The sequence below is a fragment of the Lactuca saligna genome, chromosome 1 (assembly GCF_052625555.1).
Source record: "Lactuca saligna cultivar CGN05327 chromosome 1, ASM5262555v1, whole genome shotgun sequence".
In the NCBI taxonomy this organism is placed as follows: domain Eukaryota; kingdom Viridiplantae; phylum Streptophyta; class Magnoliopsida; order Asterales; family Asteraceae; genus Lactuca; species Lactuca saligna.
In genome coordinates this window covers 77,666,079-77,681,189 of record NC_136417.1, presented here as the reverse complement: position 1 = coordinate 77,681,189, position 15,111 = coordinate 77,666,079, and the positions used below count along the sequence as shown (strand labels likewise).

At 35.5% G+C, this 15,111-nt stretch overlaps 1 protein-coding gene across 1 annotated transcript; it reads left to right on the top strand.

The window, feature by feature from the left end:
* Positions 1 to 7,544: 7,544 nt before the first annotated feature.
* LOC145008829 (uncharacterized) lies at positions 7,545 to 9,258 on the top strand. The gene is made up of 5 exons (XM_078967446.1): positions 7,545 to 7,736; positions 7,890 to 8,078; positions 8,223 to 8,454; positions 8,582 to 8,911; positions 9,068 to 9,258. Exons 1-5 carry the CDS (start codon positions 7,545 to 7,547, stop codon positions 9,256 to 9,258), a joined length of 1,134 nt encoding a protein of 377 aa, XP_078823572.1.
* Positions 9,259 to 15,111: the final 5,853 nt, after the last annotated feature.

Below are 15,111 nucleotides of genomic sequence, written 5' to 3'. Positions count from 1 at the left end.
TTAGATATTTTTGGTGTTGAGTTCCCGATAGATTTGGTGTCAATAGCAATAGGTGATGTTTGTTTCATAGTGAGCATGGATTGGTTGAGTCGGTTTGGAGATGTGATTGACAATGAGCGTTAGATGATTACCATAGGAGACCCTAGTGGGGAAGTACTTACTGTGTATGGCAAGGGAACCAGATCTAGATTAGCTTTCTGCTCTATCGCCAGGGCAAGGCAGAGTCTACAGCAGGGGTGCATGGGCTTTTTAGCATATGTGATGGATACACGAGTTGCCACTGAGCGGTCGAGCTCTGTTTCCGATGTTCCTATAGTGTGTGATTTCTTGGATGTTTTCCCCGAGGAATTGTTGGGCGTGCCTCCTGATAGATAGGTGGATTTCCGGATCGAACTGATTTCGGGCGCAGTGCTTATTGCCAAGGCACCTTACCGCCTTGCACCGCCCGAGATGTAAGAGTTATCCTCGCAACTCCCAGAGCTGCTGCGGAAGGGGTTTTATTAGACCGAGTAGCTCACCGTGGGGAGTGCTGATCCATTTTGTCAAGAAAAAGGATGGTTCACACCGGATGTGCATTGACTACTAGGAGATGAACAAGCTGATGGTCAAGAGCTGTTATCCACTACCGAGGATCGATGATTTATTCGATCAGTTGCAGGGGGCATCTTGGTTTTCCAAGAATGCTTGAGATCTGGGTATCATCAGATAAGAGTCTGCGAGGAGGATATTCAGAAGACGGCCTTTCGGACTTGTTATGAGCACTATGAGTTTGTGGTGATGCCTTTCGGGGTCACCAACGCACCGACAACGTTCATGGACCTCATGAACTGGGTGTGCCGGCCGAAGTTAGAGTAGTCGGTGATCATGTTCATTGAAGACACTTTGGAGTATTGGAGGTCTAGGGAACAACATGAGGAGCATCTTCGAGAGATTCTTGGAGTATTGAAGATGGATAGGCTTTATGCCAAGTTCTCCAAGTATGATTTCTAGTTACGATAGGTCTAGTTCTTGGGACACCGCATTTACCAAAATCGGATTTTGGTTGACCTGACCAAGATTGAGGAAGTTATGTGATGGGAGGTACCCAGATCGACATCCAAGATTTGGAGTTTTCTGGGCCTGGCCGGTTACTACCGGAGGTTTATCACAGATTTCTCCAAAATTGCCATTCCTCTCACCAGATTGATCAGAAAGGGTGTTACTTTTTTTTGGGGTCCCTAACAACAGGCTTCATTCGAGACTCTTCTCCAGAGATTGTGCGAAGCTCTAGTGTTATCCCTTCCTGAAGGATTGGAGGACTCCGTAGTCTAGTATGATGCATCTATATTAGGGATGGGTGTCATGTTGATGTAGAGGGGACACGTTATAGCACATTCATTGAGGTAGAAGAAGCCTAACGAGACGAGGTATGCCACCCACGATTTGGAGTTGGGGGAGGTGGTGTTCATCCTCAAGATTTGGTGCTACTATCTTTATGGTGTTTGGTGTACCATATACATGGACCATAAGAGCCTAAAGTACCTTATGGATCAGCCCAACTTGAATATGAGATAGAGGAGGTGGTTTGATGTAGAGAAAGACTATGACTGTGAGATTTTGTATCATACTGGCAAGGCTAATGTGGTAGCTGATGTCCTGAGTTGTAGAGCAGTGAGTGCTCCGATATGATACATGTGCTTGAGGAGAACGGTGAGGACTCCACTCCTAGATGCCATCTGAGAGGCCTAAGGGGTGGCCGTGAGACCAGAGAACCGTAAGAGAGAGAGGGTGATTGGGAAAATTTCTGAGTTTGAGACGGATAGTCAGGGGCTTATAACCTTCCGTGGGTGGATATGGGTGCCATATACGGGTGGATCTCAAACGTATTTTGATGGAGGATGCCCATAGGTCGATATTGTCGATCCATCTGGGGGCCACCAAGATGTATTTGGACTTGAAAAGGGATTAATAGTGGCCCTGTATGAAGAGAGATGTGGCATGGGTAGTCGAGAGATACTTGACCTGTCATCAGGTCAAGGCGGAGCACCAACGTCCTCATGGCCAGTTGTAGTATTTGGAGATTCCCCTTTGGAAGTGGTAATAGATCTCCATGGACTTTATTACCAAATTACCGAGGACCGCGTGAGGTTTCGATGCGATATGGGTGATTATAGATTGGTTGATGAAGAGTGCTCACTTTCTCGCTATAAGTGAGAGCTCTTCTGCGAAGAAATTGGTCGAGATCTACGTTCGAGAGATGGTGGCACAACAAGGGGTGGCAACATCAATAGTGCTAGATCGGGATGTTCCTTTTACTTCCAGGTTCTGGAAGAAACTTCATGGGGAGTTCGGTACCCGGTTGCATTTTAGTACGGCATACCACCCACAGACAGACGGGCAGAGCGAATAGACGATTCAGACGCTCGAGGACATGCTACGTGTATGTTTTATGGACTTCGGTGGAAGTTGGGAAACTTACTTGCCCTTGGCTGAGTTTTCATACAACAACAACCATCAATCTAGTATCGATATGCCTCCCTTTGAGCTTTTATATGGGAGGAGGTACCGAACTCCCATCTGTTGGGTGTCGTTTTGATGTTGACAGTTCGGGAAACTATCAACCAGTAGCTAGAGTTTTATCCGTAGGACTTTAACAATGTGAGGTGAGTCTCCTCACCATACCAGTAGGTCGAAGGCACCAAGGCCAACCCATTATGTATTATGTGATATGCTAGTTGATTTTGTGCTATGTGGTATGCTAATTCATTATGTATTATGTGATATGCTAGTTGTCTTTGTGACACTTGACTGGAAGACCTCAGGGGGTTCCCGGGGCACGTAGGTGTAAGACCTTGGACGGTTTCCACGACATCCTAGGTAAAGACCTCGGGAGGGGGGGGGGGGGTCCCGAGGCACTAGGGTTTAAGACCTTGGAGGGTTTCCATGGCATCCTTAGTTAAGACCATGTGGGGGTTTGCATGTCATTGGACTAAGACCATACGGGGGTTCCTATGGCACCCGATGTAAGACCTGGGAGGGTATCCAGGGCATCCTTATATGTTTTCATGTTTAGCTCATATGTTTGTATGTATGATTTGATTGGTAGTTAGTGAAGACCATGTGGGGGTTCCTATGGCAGTGGGCTAAAACCTTGGAGGGTTTCCATGGCACCCAGAGTAAGACCCTGGAGGGTTTCCAGGGCATCCCCATATGTTATATGCATCACTTGTGTAGTTGATATGGTTTAAGTGATTATGTGTGTAACACCGTGGAGGGTTTCCACGACATCCTATGCATAGCTTATATTGCTTATGTTATTGATATGTTTATGCGATTATGTGGATTATGTGGGCTATGCTCTGGGGAACTCACTAAACTTTGTGCGTACAGTTTTGTTTATGGTTTCAGGTATCATCGGTTTGGAAACGAAGGGCCCGGCTTGATCGCAGCTCACACCCGTGTTTTCCGTAATATTTGATTTTGGGATGAACTCGGATAAATTTTTTTAATTAGCAAAGATTTTGGAAAGCTTGGATTTAAAAGATATGTGTTTTGACTGTATTGAAAAATGAAAATTTTACCCTTGATTTTTAGTACGTTACACCTTTAGATCAGTTGTGATGAAATCACACAATTAGTTAAATAATAATGTCCTATTTTTATTTTTTCAATTTATGATATCTGATTTTTATTCTTTCTTTCCCAGAGTTTGACTGATTTACAACCATACTCGGATTTTTTTTATGATAATATTAGCATTTTCTTACTGCTCACAACGTGTTCGACAAAATGCCACATTGAAGATTTTATGCTTTGATTGCCTTCAATTGTTAGGTTTGTATTTGTCTATTTTGTGGGGTTTTTTTTGGCGTGGTATTACACAAGATGTTGGCAAGGTTAATAGAATGTAGTTGTTACTTCATTTTATACTTATGTAATGTTTTTCTGATCTTAGTTGTTTGATTTGTAGATTTACAAACTCAAGAAAAATATCCTCTAATCAAAGGATTGACGGTGGCGAGAAATAAAGATAGTTGATATTTATTTTGATAAAAGAAATGGATTAAAAATTGAATTCTTGAATAGTAAAACGGGTAGTTTCAAGAAATTCGACTTCAATTCAAATAATAATAATAATAATAATAATAATAATAATAATTTTTTTTTTCACATTTGGAGTTTGAAGAAGCAAAAACACATTTTTGATTTAACATATCATACTAAGGTAACTTGATACTTTATTTGAATCATCTGAAACAAAATGCAAATGGAGAAACCCATGAAGGCAAGAAACTAAATGCAAATGAAGAAACCCATGAAGGCAAGAAGCGATTGAGGCTACCAAGCACTTCTTTGAAGGTAAAAATGGTGATGTTCTTCACCTGTCGCAAAATGCTTAGAACATTATGTTAGTAGTTGATTACTGACAATTCTATGCTTTTAGGTTTTAATTAGATTAAATTACATTACAGGTTCTCAAGTATAATTGATTTTTTTCATTTTCTATAAACTTTTCTCTTTTAATTTAAGTTCACATTTGACGTTTTCATTACATTTTTTTCCCAAGGTGTTACTGATTTTGTACTATAAGATGATTTTTCTTTACACTTATTTACAGGTATTATGTATGAACTTCCTAAAGGATCAGTTTTTTTGTCTTCTAGGATCCAATGGAGCTGGGAAAACCACTGCGGTTAATTGCTTGACAATGATCACACCGGTCACCTGAAGGAGATGGTATTGTGTTCTTTTAGTTTAGATTAATACCTTTTACACTTTATCTTTTATGTTAAATCAGATTAGATTAACTTAAACGTCTTATGAAAAGCTCTCATATATCAACATTCCATCCGAATCTTTGTTTTGGCAGGATATAGAATTGAATGTCACATACAATTGAACTTGATAATAAACATCAGCAGTTTTATATATTTACTATATCCGGTCTCTCACATTGATAAATTTTTAATCATTCTAATTTTTAGTTTGATTTTGTTTAAATTTTATTATGTTTTTAATTGTTGTACTTATGCTCATAAACTTTCACAACTTGTATTTCAGTTATAGCATTTTATTGTTAAGTGTTAAAGATTCATACATTTGCTGAGCATTCATGAGGAAAGCTGTCATTATGAATAACTAAATGCCGATGTAGGAATAAATATGGAGAATATTTGTGATATAACAAAAAAGAAAAGGCTGTTTGAAGAAAATGAACAAGGAAAAATGGATTTTGGAAAATGACCAAAGGATCCGCAGAGCATCCTCTGCGGATCTATTAGCTGTTCTGCGGATCCGCTACACCTTTGCGGAATTGTTGTTTTTTTATTTTTTTTCATTCATTTTCGTTTATTAATATATATATATATATATATATATATATATATATATATATATATATATATATATATATAAATACACTAATACCTTATGTGATTATATAAATAATTTGACAAAAAAATTGTTAAAAATAATGAACTTATGTTCGATATCAGTCCACATAACTGTTTGGGAATCCACAGAACCGTTATCAGCGGATCAGTGTACACCCCTGCGGATCAGTGTACACCTCTACAGATCAGTGTACATTGTCTGCGGAACCATTAAATGCTCTACAGATCCTCTACAGCTCTGCGGAATTGCTGTTTTTTGATTTTTCTTTTCGTTTTTTTGTTTTTTTGCGTTCATTTTCATTTATTAATATTAATTTTTTTTAATATACTAATAGCTTATGTGATTATGTAAATAATTTTACAAAAAAATGTTAAAATTAATAAACTTATGTTTGATATCAGTCCACAGAACTCTTTGGGAATCCACCATCAGCGGATCCATTAAAGCCTGTGTGAATCTAGCTACAGCTCTGCGGAATGTTGGTTTTTTAATTTTTTTAATATTTTTTTTGTTTTTTTTTTTTTTTTTTTGCATTCATTTTCATTTATTAATATTATTTTTTTAAATATACTTATACTGTATGTGATTATTATGTAAAAAAATTGATAAAAAAAAGGTTAAAAAAATGAAATGTTTTATGCTGCTAATGTATGTTTTTCATGTATTTGTACTGTTTTGTATTTTATATTCTATGGAATAAAGTAAAAGTTAACTCAACTGGTTTTGTAAATAACCTAATACAAACGAAATACATATAAATAATGTAATACAATAATTAGTGTACACCTTTGCGGACCAGTGCACACCTCTAAGGATCGGCGTACACCTCTGTGGATCAGTGCACACCTCTAAGGATCGGCGTACACCTCTGCGGATCAGTACGCACCTCTAATGATCAGCGTACACCTCTGCGGATTAGTGTACACCTTTAAAAATCGGTGTACACCTCTGAGGATCAGTGCACACCTCTAAGGATCAGTGTACACCTCTACAGATCAGTGCACACCTCTAAGGATCAGTGTACACCTCTGCCGATCAGTTATAGAAGTTATAGACGTATTTAAGTGGTTATTTGTGAGTTTGTGAGTTTCAATTACTAGTAGAAGTTGTTTTTTCGTTGTGTTTGTAGAGAGTGATTTGTAAAATGAGTTTTATTATTTTGAGTACGGGAGGGTCGTGGCAGTTAGTTAATAGAGTTGAGGTTTACGTTAGAAATAATGTGAAAAACTATGGTTTAAATCTTCCTCCTAACATTAACCATGAAATGTTATTACAAATGGTTAGAAGTAAGGCCGGTGTGTTAAATAGTCATATATGTTTGTCTTTTAAACACCCGGAGTTAGGATATATCATGGAGCTTCGAGATGAAACTGATGTATTTCAATTAAGACATGTAATGTCCGAATCAAAGAAGACGGTGCATTTGTATTTAACGGTGGTATGAAGAACAAGCAGTGGTTAACAACCAGTTTAATCCAACAAAAACTAATAGAGGTCGTAGAGAAAGCCAATGTGATGGAAACAGTTCAAAGGGAAGAGGAGATGACACATTTGTATCAGATAATGATAAAGAACCAATAGTGGGCATGACTGAATTACAACGTGAAAATTTGTTCGAGTTTGGAGAAGTTCCTGAAATTGATGATCGAAGATGTGAGAAAAAATCAAATGAAGGGTGGTCGGATGATGAATACACGCAACGAAAAACTGCTTTTAAACCATGGTATTGTATTCCTTCTATTCCTGATTGTCCAAAACCTATTCTTGAACCTGGACTATTTCACAATTTAGGTCCGAATGATAAATTAATTATCAATAAAAACTATAACACCAAAAAAGAGCTAGCTTTTGCTGTTAAATTCAAAGCTGTTAGAGAAAAGTGTCAGATAAAGGTTGAAAAATCTTCAAAATCTCGGTACCAGGTTGTTTGTAGGCAAGAAAACTGTCATTGGCGTTTATACGCATGTGTCATTAAAGGAACATAAATGTTTGAAATTAAGACGTTTAATGACGAGCATACATGTTCTTCATTGCTTATACACCCAAATCATAGGAAAGCAAATAGCGAAGTTGTGGGAACCATAATACATAACATTATGGGTCAAGGAAGTTTGAGAGTTTGGAAGCCAAATGATATAATTAGAGATATGAATGCTTTGCTACAAATAAATATGAGTTATTCACAAGCGTGGCATGCTAGCGAATTTGCTTTGGGATTGATGATGTGGACCCCTGAAGAAAGTTTCTCCAAACTTCCAATTTATTTTCACAATCTAAAGAAACATAATCCTGGTACTGTGGCGTACATAAAAACTGATTCGGATGATCGTTTTGAGTATTGCTTTTTTCCTATTGGATGCGCAGTAATATATTTTTAAATATATTTTCTATTATCTTAAATGTTTATAAACAATTTATATTGTTGATATATTAATTGTTTTTATATTGTTGTCGCGGATACGTGCTTTCAGAGAGTGTTGTAGAAAAGTTATTATTATGGTGGTGCTCATTCAAAGGGAAAGTACAAAGGCACCATCTTGCTTTCAGTAGCCATGGATGGCAGCAATCAGATCTTGCTTATTAGGTATGGAATTTGCCCAAAAGAGACTACAGATTCTTGTACATGGTTTCTTGAAAAACTACATGAATGCATTGGTGATCTGGAAGGTCTGACAATGGTCACAGATAGAGCACCCGTAATTGCTGTAAGTATTAATGCTCAACATGGATGTGTGGTTTTCATCTAATAGGAAACATAATCCAAACCTTTGGAAAAAACAAAAAAATAGCAAATTTTGTTTTGGAAGCTGGTAAGAGCTTACAAAACCACTAAGTTTGAATTTTATTAGGGGAGACTTCGTAATATAAGAGATGATGTAGCGACATATCTCAGTCAAATTCCACGTGAGAAATGGACCAGAGAGTATTGCCCTACCACAAGGTATGATTATATGACCTCAAATAGTGCGGAGTCCATGAATGTTGTATCAAATAAAGCAAGGAAGTTACCTATATTACCACTTCTTGAGTTCTTTCGTGCACTTATGCAGAAATGGTTTTACAAACGGCGGATGGCTGCAGGTATGATTATGTTTAATTTTAAATTATATGATAAATGTCATATATAATAATATATGTTTGTTTTAACAGAAAAAAAGTACAACAATACTTACGAAGTGGGCTGATGATATGGTTAAAAAAAATAAAGAGGGGATTCAAGGATGGTCGATATCCGGTGTTGACAATACAACATATCAAGTGCATGACTTCAAAAGTGGCGGCATAGTGAATTTGAGGGAAAAGACTTGTTCTTGCAGATATTGGAAACTAACTGGTTTGCCATGTGGTCATGTGAGAATGGTTTTAACGCACTTGAAAAATGATCATTGTGGGCATTTGGCTATAGATGCTTATAAAATTGAAACATATCGAAGAACGTACGAGCAGACCGTATACCCTCTTTCAGAACTTAGTGATTGGGAGGTTCCGGATGACCTTATGGTTGTTAACCCTCCTGTGATGGAAATACCTCAAGCCGGTAGACCAAAAAACACCAATCGTATTCCATCTTAAGGTGAGGAGCTAAAAATAAGAAGGTGTACTAGATGCCACAGCACAACTCATAACGCAAGGACATGTAAGGAAATCGTTCCAAAGAACCAAAGTAAAACTAAAAAACGTACTGGGGCTTTAGGGAGTGGGACAAAGGCGACAGAAGAGGAACAGACACAAGCGACCAAAAACCAATGGCAGCATGAGTCAGAGAACCAATGGACACAACATACCGAACCACAATGGGAGCAGCAGCCAGACAACCAAATGGACACAACAGACCGAACATCAATGGCAGCAGCATCCAGACAACCAATGGACACAACAGACTGAACATCAATGGCAGTAGGAGCTACATAACCCATGGGCGCAAGAGACCGAATACCAACCGCAGGAAGAGCAACAGAACCAATGGCAGGGTTGCACCGAGTACCAATGGCAGCAAGAGCCAGATAACCAATGGACGCAAGAGACAGTAAACCTAGGGACAAAAGCACAGATAACCCATGGACAAAATACAAAAATAGATCAAAGTTTTCGTGGTTCGATTTGAATGAATAAAGTTTATTTCAAAGTATGTTTATTATGAGGGTTGTATATTTATGTTTTTTAAGGTATGTTTTCTAACCTATAAAAAACATGGAATATTTGTATAATTTTAATTAGGTTATTTATATGCATCGGTTTGTATTACGTTATTTATATGTATTTTGTTTGTATTAGTGTATTTAAAAGAAAAATTAATATAAATAAATAAAAATTAATGCAAAAAAAAGGGAAAAAAAAAACCTTTTTTGTCAAATTTTTTACCTAATAATAACATAATGTATTAGTGTATTTAAAAAAAAATATTAATAAACTAAAATTAATGCAAAAAAAAAAAAAAAATTACATTTCGCAGAGGTGTAGCAAATCCGCCGAGGGCTTAATAGATCCGCAGAGGTGTTCTGCGGATCATTTGGTCAAAAATAAAAAAAATAAAAAAATACTACATTCCGCAGAGGTGTAGCAAATCCGCAGAGAGATTAATAGATCCGCAGAGGGTGCTCTGCGGATCCTTTGGTCATTTTCTGAAATGTGTTTTTCCTTGGTTATTTTCTTTAAACCACCTATTGTTTTTGGTCACTTTCTGAATTTTCTCATAAATATGTCGTAATTACCTTTTTACCTATCTAATGGATCTAAATTGGCATCCATTTAACGACATCATCAGTGGAGAAGAGGAGTGCAAGATACGATTATGATTTTAATTAACATATATAAAACTTCATTAAGTTTTTTATTGTTGATATTATAGTGGTGTGATAGGAAGTTTGGATAATTCTATGTTTTATTGATAATAGCAATGTACTTGATTCTTACGCTCATCTGTTTTTTGCAACATGACATTTTTTGTATTGAACTCTTCTTGCAGCTTGAAGTGTCAATCATATTCCAAATCCTATGGTTTCTAGAACAAGGTTTAAGGCATTTATTCTACTTTTCATAAAGCAAGGAAGTCAATGTCGGTAGGCGAGGGTAATTCCAGTCTATGAATTAAAAGCTACAATGAACAGTGGAACGGAATGAATCATTCTATTCCATTGTCGTATTTACTTGGCTAAAAATAAGAAGAATGTATTTTTCTTTGTTTGTGTATTAACTTATACCATCCTACTTCTATATATCCTTATACCATCCTACTTCTATATATCCTTTGTTTGCGTAAACTGCAATTACAATTTTTTTGTTATTATGTTTTCTATATATCATCATAGATACTTCTATGTTACAACCAGCATGATCTTTCCAAAAATATAGAATACAAAGACTTTATAATCAATCGACTAAAAAAAATACAAATCTGACCCAATAATACGGGATCACTCATCTAGTTACTTTTAACCTACAAATAAAATGTATTTTTGAATAACAGTTCTTTTAAATAATATTTTTTTCTTAGTCGGTAATATATATCCGTAATTGTTGTTTCTAGCTTTGTTGGTTTTTTGTTTTATTTTTTTTAGCAACCGAAAAAAACCAAACTACAAAATTGTGTTTTATAAAGCAATAATTGTGTAATTTTGTTTCAAAAATCGTAATTTTCTAACAGAAAAATACAAGTTTTAAAGCTTTTTTTTTGTTATAAACATCCCAAAAAACCATTTTCACAACAAAATAGAGTTTCATATGTGATCAAAAGTCTAAAATTGTCATAAACACAGGGACCGATATGTTAGCAACAAACAAAACACTATGTTACGTAGTGAACATTAAGAAATTGGTAACATTTTATGGGTTAACAAAAATTTTAGCATAACAAAAAATTTAGCTTATGTTGTGGTAAATCGTATGAGAAATGACTACAGATCTGCCATTTTTCTTTTATTTTAAATTTAATTGGTTAAAATGTTTAATTTTCATTTAAGAGACTCATGGTCAAATTTTGAAAATAGCTTTCTTTTATAATTTGCTTCAAATCTTTTTACATAGGGCCTCATTTTTGTTTTTCCCCCGGGGCATTAAAAGCTTGGATTGTCCCCGGTCTCATAAAATATGATTCTTCCGATTGTGTTGTGCATACTGAAAAGTTTAGACGATAGTTCTGAATAAGGAAAGAGTTATTTCTACACAGTGTTCATGAATTGCACAATCTGTTTCCATATTTTTAATTGAAAAATGGGATGCAAGATCTTTCTTGCAAAGACGCACAATATATATTCTTTGGGTCTGACATACATTCTTTGGTCACACGGGAGCAATCAATGATATCATTTTTCTTGACTAGTTGTCAGTATTCAACAACATCTATATTGGAAAGGTGCACGGTGTGTCTTTTCAAGCAAATGGAGTAGCATATAAGTGTGGGGTACAATCTTATTGATTGGATATATCTTAACTTATATATCTATACCAATTCGTTCAAATGTACAAACGAAGAAAACATAGTAAAGTTTAAGGCGACACACGCATCTAAGAAGGATGTGAAACGAACATTTGGTGTCCTTAAGACATGTTTGTATATATCAAAACTCAAGGCATGGTCATGTAAGGTCAAAATGTTGCAAAACATAATATCTACCTTCATAATAATACATATTATGATCTTAGAAGATGAAGGAAAAGTGATATGTCACTATGATGAAAATGAAATTTTGTCAGTCTTCGAAGGTGTAAATGTTTGTACACCACAATATATGCGAAATAGGGAAATACATGAACAAAATATGCATCACATCATTTGCATTGATTTGGTGAAACATATTTATAGAGCTAACATGCATCCTAGGGTCAATGAGTGATACAATGATTTGTTTGAATATTCAGTTTTGTTCATTGAGGATTCTAGTGAGTATTCGAAAGAAAATTTGTCATGATGTAGTTATTAATTTATTTTTATATTTTGTTTTGTTTTCTTATTTTTATTATGTAGTTTTTATATTCATGTTATGCAATATTATCACTTTTATTATTTTTGTGTTTAATTATTTTTTTATTAATGTTTTTAACTAGTTAAATTATAACATTTTAATTTAACTTTAAAAACATGAGGGGGAGTGAAATGTGACCTGATGTGAAGTTATTCCATGAGATGACTTTATTAGATGGATTATTTTGTGGTCGAGCCCTAGGAACACAATCAAAAGAGAAAGATATCACTCGTCCTGCTTCGGGAAGAGATTCTCGAAGAATGCTCCAACAATCAAGTTAGTTTCTAATGGAAGATTGTAGTATATGAGTATCATAGTATTTGAGTATTATATGAAAATTACCCTTTTCATATGATTGTTAGCCTAATATATAGTAAGGCTTGAGTGGATGCATCTTCTTTAGGAAACAAAAGTATTACTCCTGAAGGGGGACTATAAAGTTGATTCATAGATGCATCTTTTATTTCTTACTCTGAGCCGCGATTAGCTCAAAGAGTATGTTGATAGTGGTGTGTGCACTACTTCTATTATCTACAAATATTGATTTGCTGCAAGGCGACTTTCCTCCCGTCATGTCCGACCAGAGACTGAGTTATAGGGTCGGTCTAATAGTGTTAGCATGACACAGGTTGGCATACCTATTGGTAATATTTCTAATAGTAGAGTCCCAGATCATATTGGTAATATTAATTAAAATAAATTAGTTTATTAATTTGCTTTCTTAGGATAAATTATTTAGAAGTTAATTTAGATTTAATTATAATTTAGTTAATGACAGGGACTAGATGTTAATTAACTAAAATTGTCACATCCCGAAACCGGAACGACGGAAACGTTCGGGGGTGGAGGACATCATGTACATTATCACAACAATTGCATCATAGTAATCAAAGTAAACATAACCATTACATTGAAATATAGGTATATACATCTGTTTGTTACATAGTTTGTATACATCAAAAGTATAACAAAAATATAAAAGATGTGACTTTATACGCTCCGTCTTCTCAAAAGCCTTCTAGAGTACCTATCTACTGATTTCCTGAGAATACAAGCGATTTTTGAAAGTGTATCAAAATTAAGCTGGTGAGTTCATAAAAATGTCTTTGTAATGAAAACCTGTCATTGAATATGTATAAAAATATTTCTATGTTTCCCAAGAAAATCCAATGTTTTCTAATATATGTATTTGTTACTGTGTTCCATAAAGTATTAGTTTGCATGCTTGATTACTACCAACTATATCGTATATCGTTGTTTTGATTGAAAACCCTTTTTTATATGAAAACCCATGCTACCACCAGTATGTATAAAATGTTCTGTTTGAAAACCCTAGTTACCACCAGTATGTATAGTAGTTTTGTTAATTAAAATAAAACTAATGAAGAATGAAATCCTGTAAACAAAGGTTAGTTTATACTATAGTGAGTCGTATAACCATGTTTGATATGACTAGTGACTTCTACAACATTCTTCAGGCGTTGGACGGTATGATATTTCTCACCCTAGGAATGTCTGCCTAACTGTAGCTAGCAGTTCAGGTGTGGGATTGTCAGTCCTGAATAGATCAATTCACAAATCTCACGCTCTCCCTCCAAGAGAATTTGGTTACACTAAATGATAAGATTTAATATGTACTAGAAAGCTTACAAATGAAGAGTTGTCTTATAGTCCTGTATTAACTAGTTTACGTGTAGTTCTTTATTGTTCGGTGGTATTTGAATCTATATGTATACCTTGTAGAGTAATAATAATTATACTTAAATAATTATCTAATGTTGTACTCTTGATATCCGAAAGTAGTAATGTAAATCATAAAATAAGTTTATCATAGTTTATATGTGTGTTAATGTATAAGCTCTGAATTTGTAAAACTGTGTATTGAAATCCAAAATTGTACCTATTATAGTTTGCGTGTTTGTTATGTACTTGGTTCGTGTATTGATCTGAAATGTATGCAATTATGATTGTAAGTTGGAAACATCCCTCATGCTCAACACGTTACAAAAAGGTTAAAATATCTAAATATTTTAGAAAATCTGGAAATCTTTTGGTTGATTCATTTGCATAAGTATTAAACCTGTTGAAATCCTTTTGTATAAATTTCACAAAAATCGTTTGTGTTTGACTTTTATCCCCCCTGAAAACGTTAAAAATTTATAAAAGCGTAAGGGTATGAAATCACTGTTAGTTGCGTGAAAGTGTCGGACAACGAAACTGTAAATGAAGACCCTCGGGTTGATGTACGCGGCACTTAACGGGATCCTAACAACAATTAAATACATATGTGCATTTTATTAGCGAAACCATTAATTATAGTATTGGAAAAACACTTGCTTTTGGTTAAGAAATGTTACCGGGACTCAACTGAATTGTACAAAGTGGGTTTTCAGCCAAGTTGACAGATAGGGAGAGGTTTGCGGCCGTGAACTGATTTCGGCCTTTAAAGATTTGAAATTTTGAAGGGTTTGCGGCCGTGAACTCAAGAACAAGATGCTTGATTTGATGAAAAACGCGTTTTTAGAGGCTCCCCAACAACACCCAAAGGTGATTTTTGATGATATCCAGAAGAAAAGTGGGTATTTTTGTTTTTGCGGTTGAGAGGTTAGAGAGAGAAGGTATTTTTTATCGACCAGAAAAATATAAATGAAGGGTGCGTGCACATATTTATAGGTTGGATTCATGGTTAGCAGTGGGGGCCACTAGTCGTGAAAAGGTTTACGGCCGTGATCGGCCACAAATAAGTGTGTAAATCTCATATTTCTTAGTGTTGCAA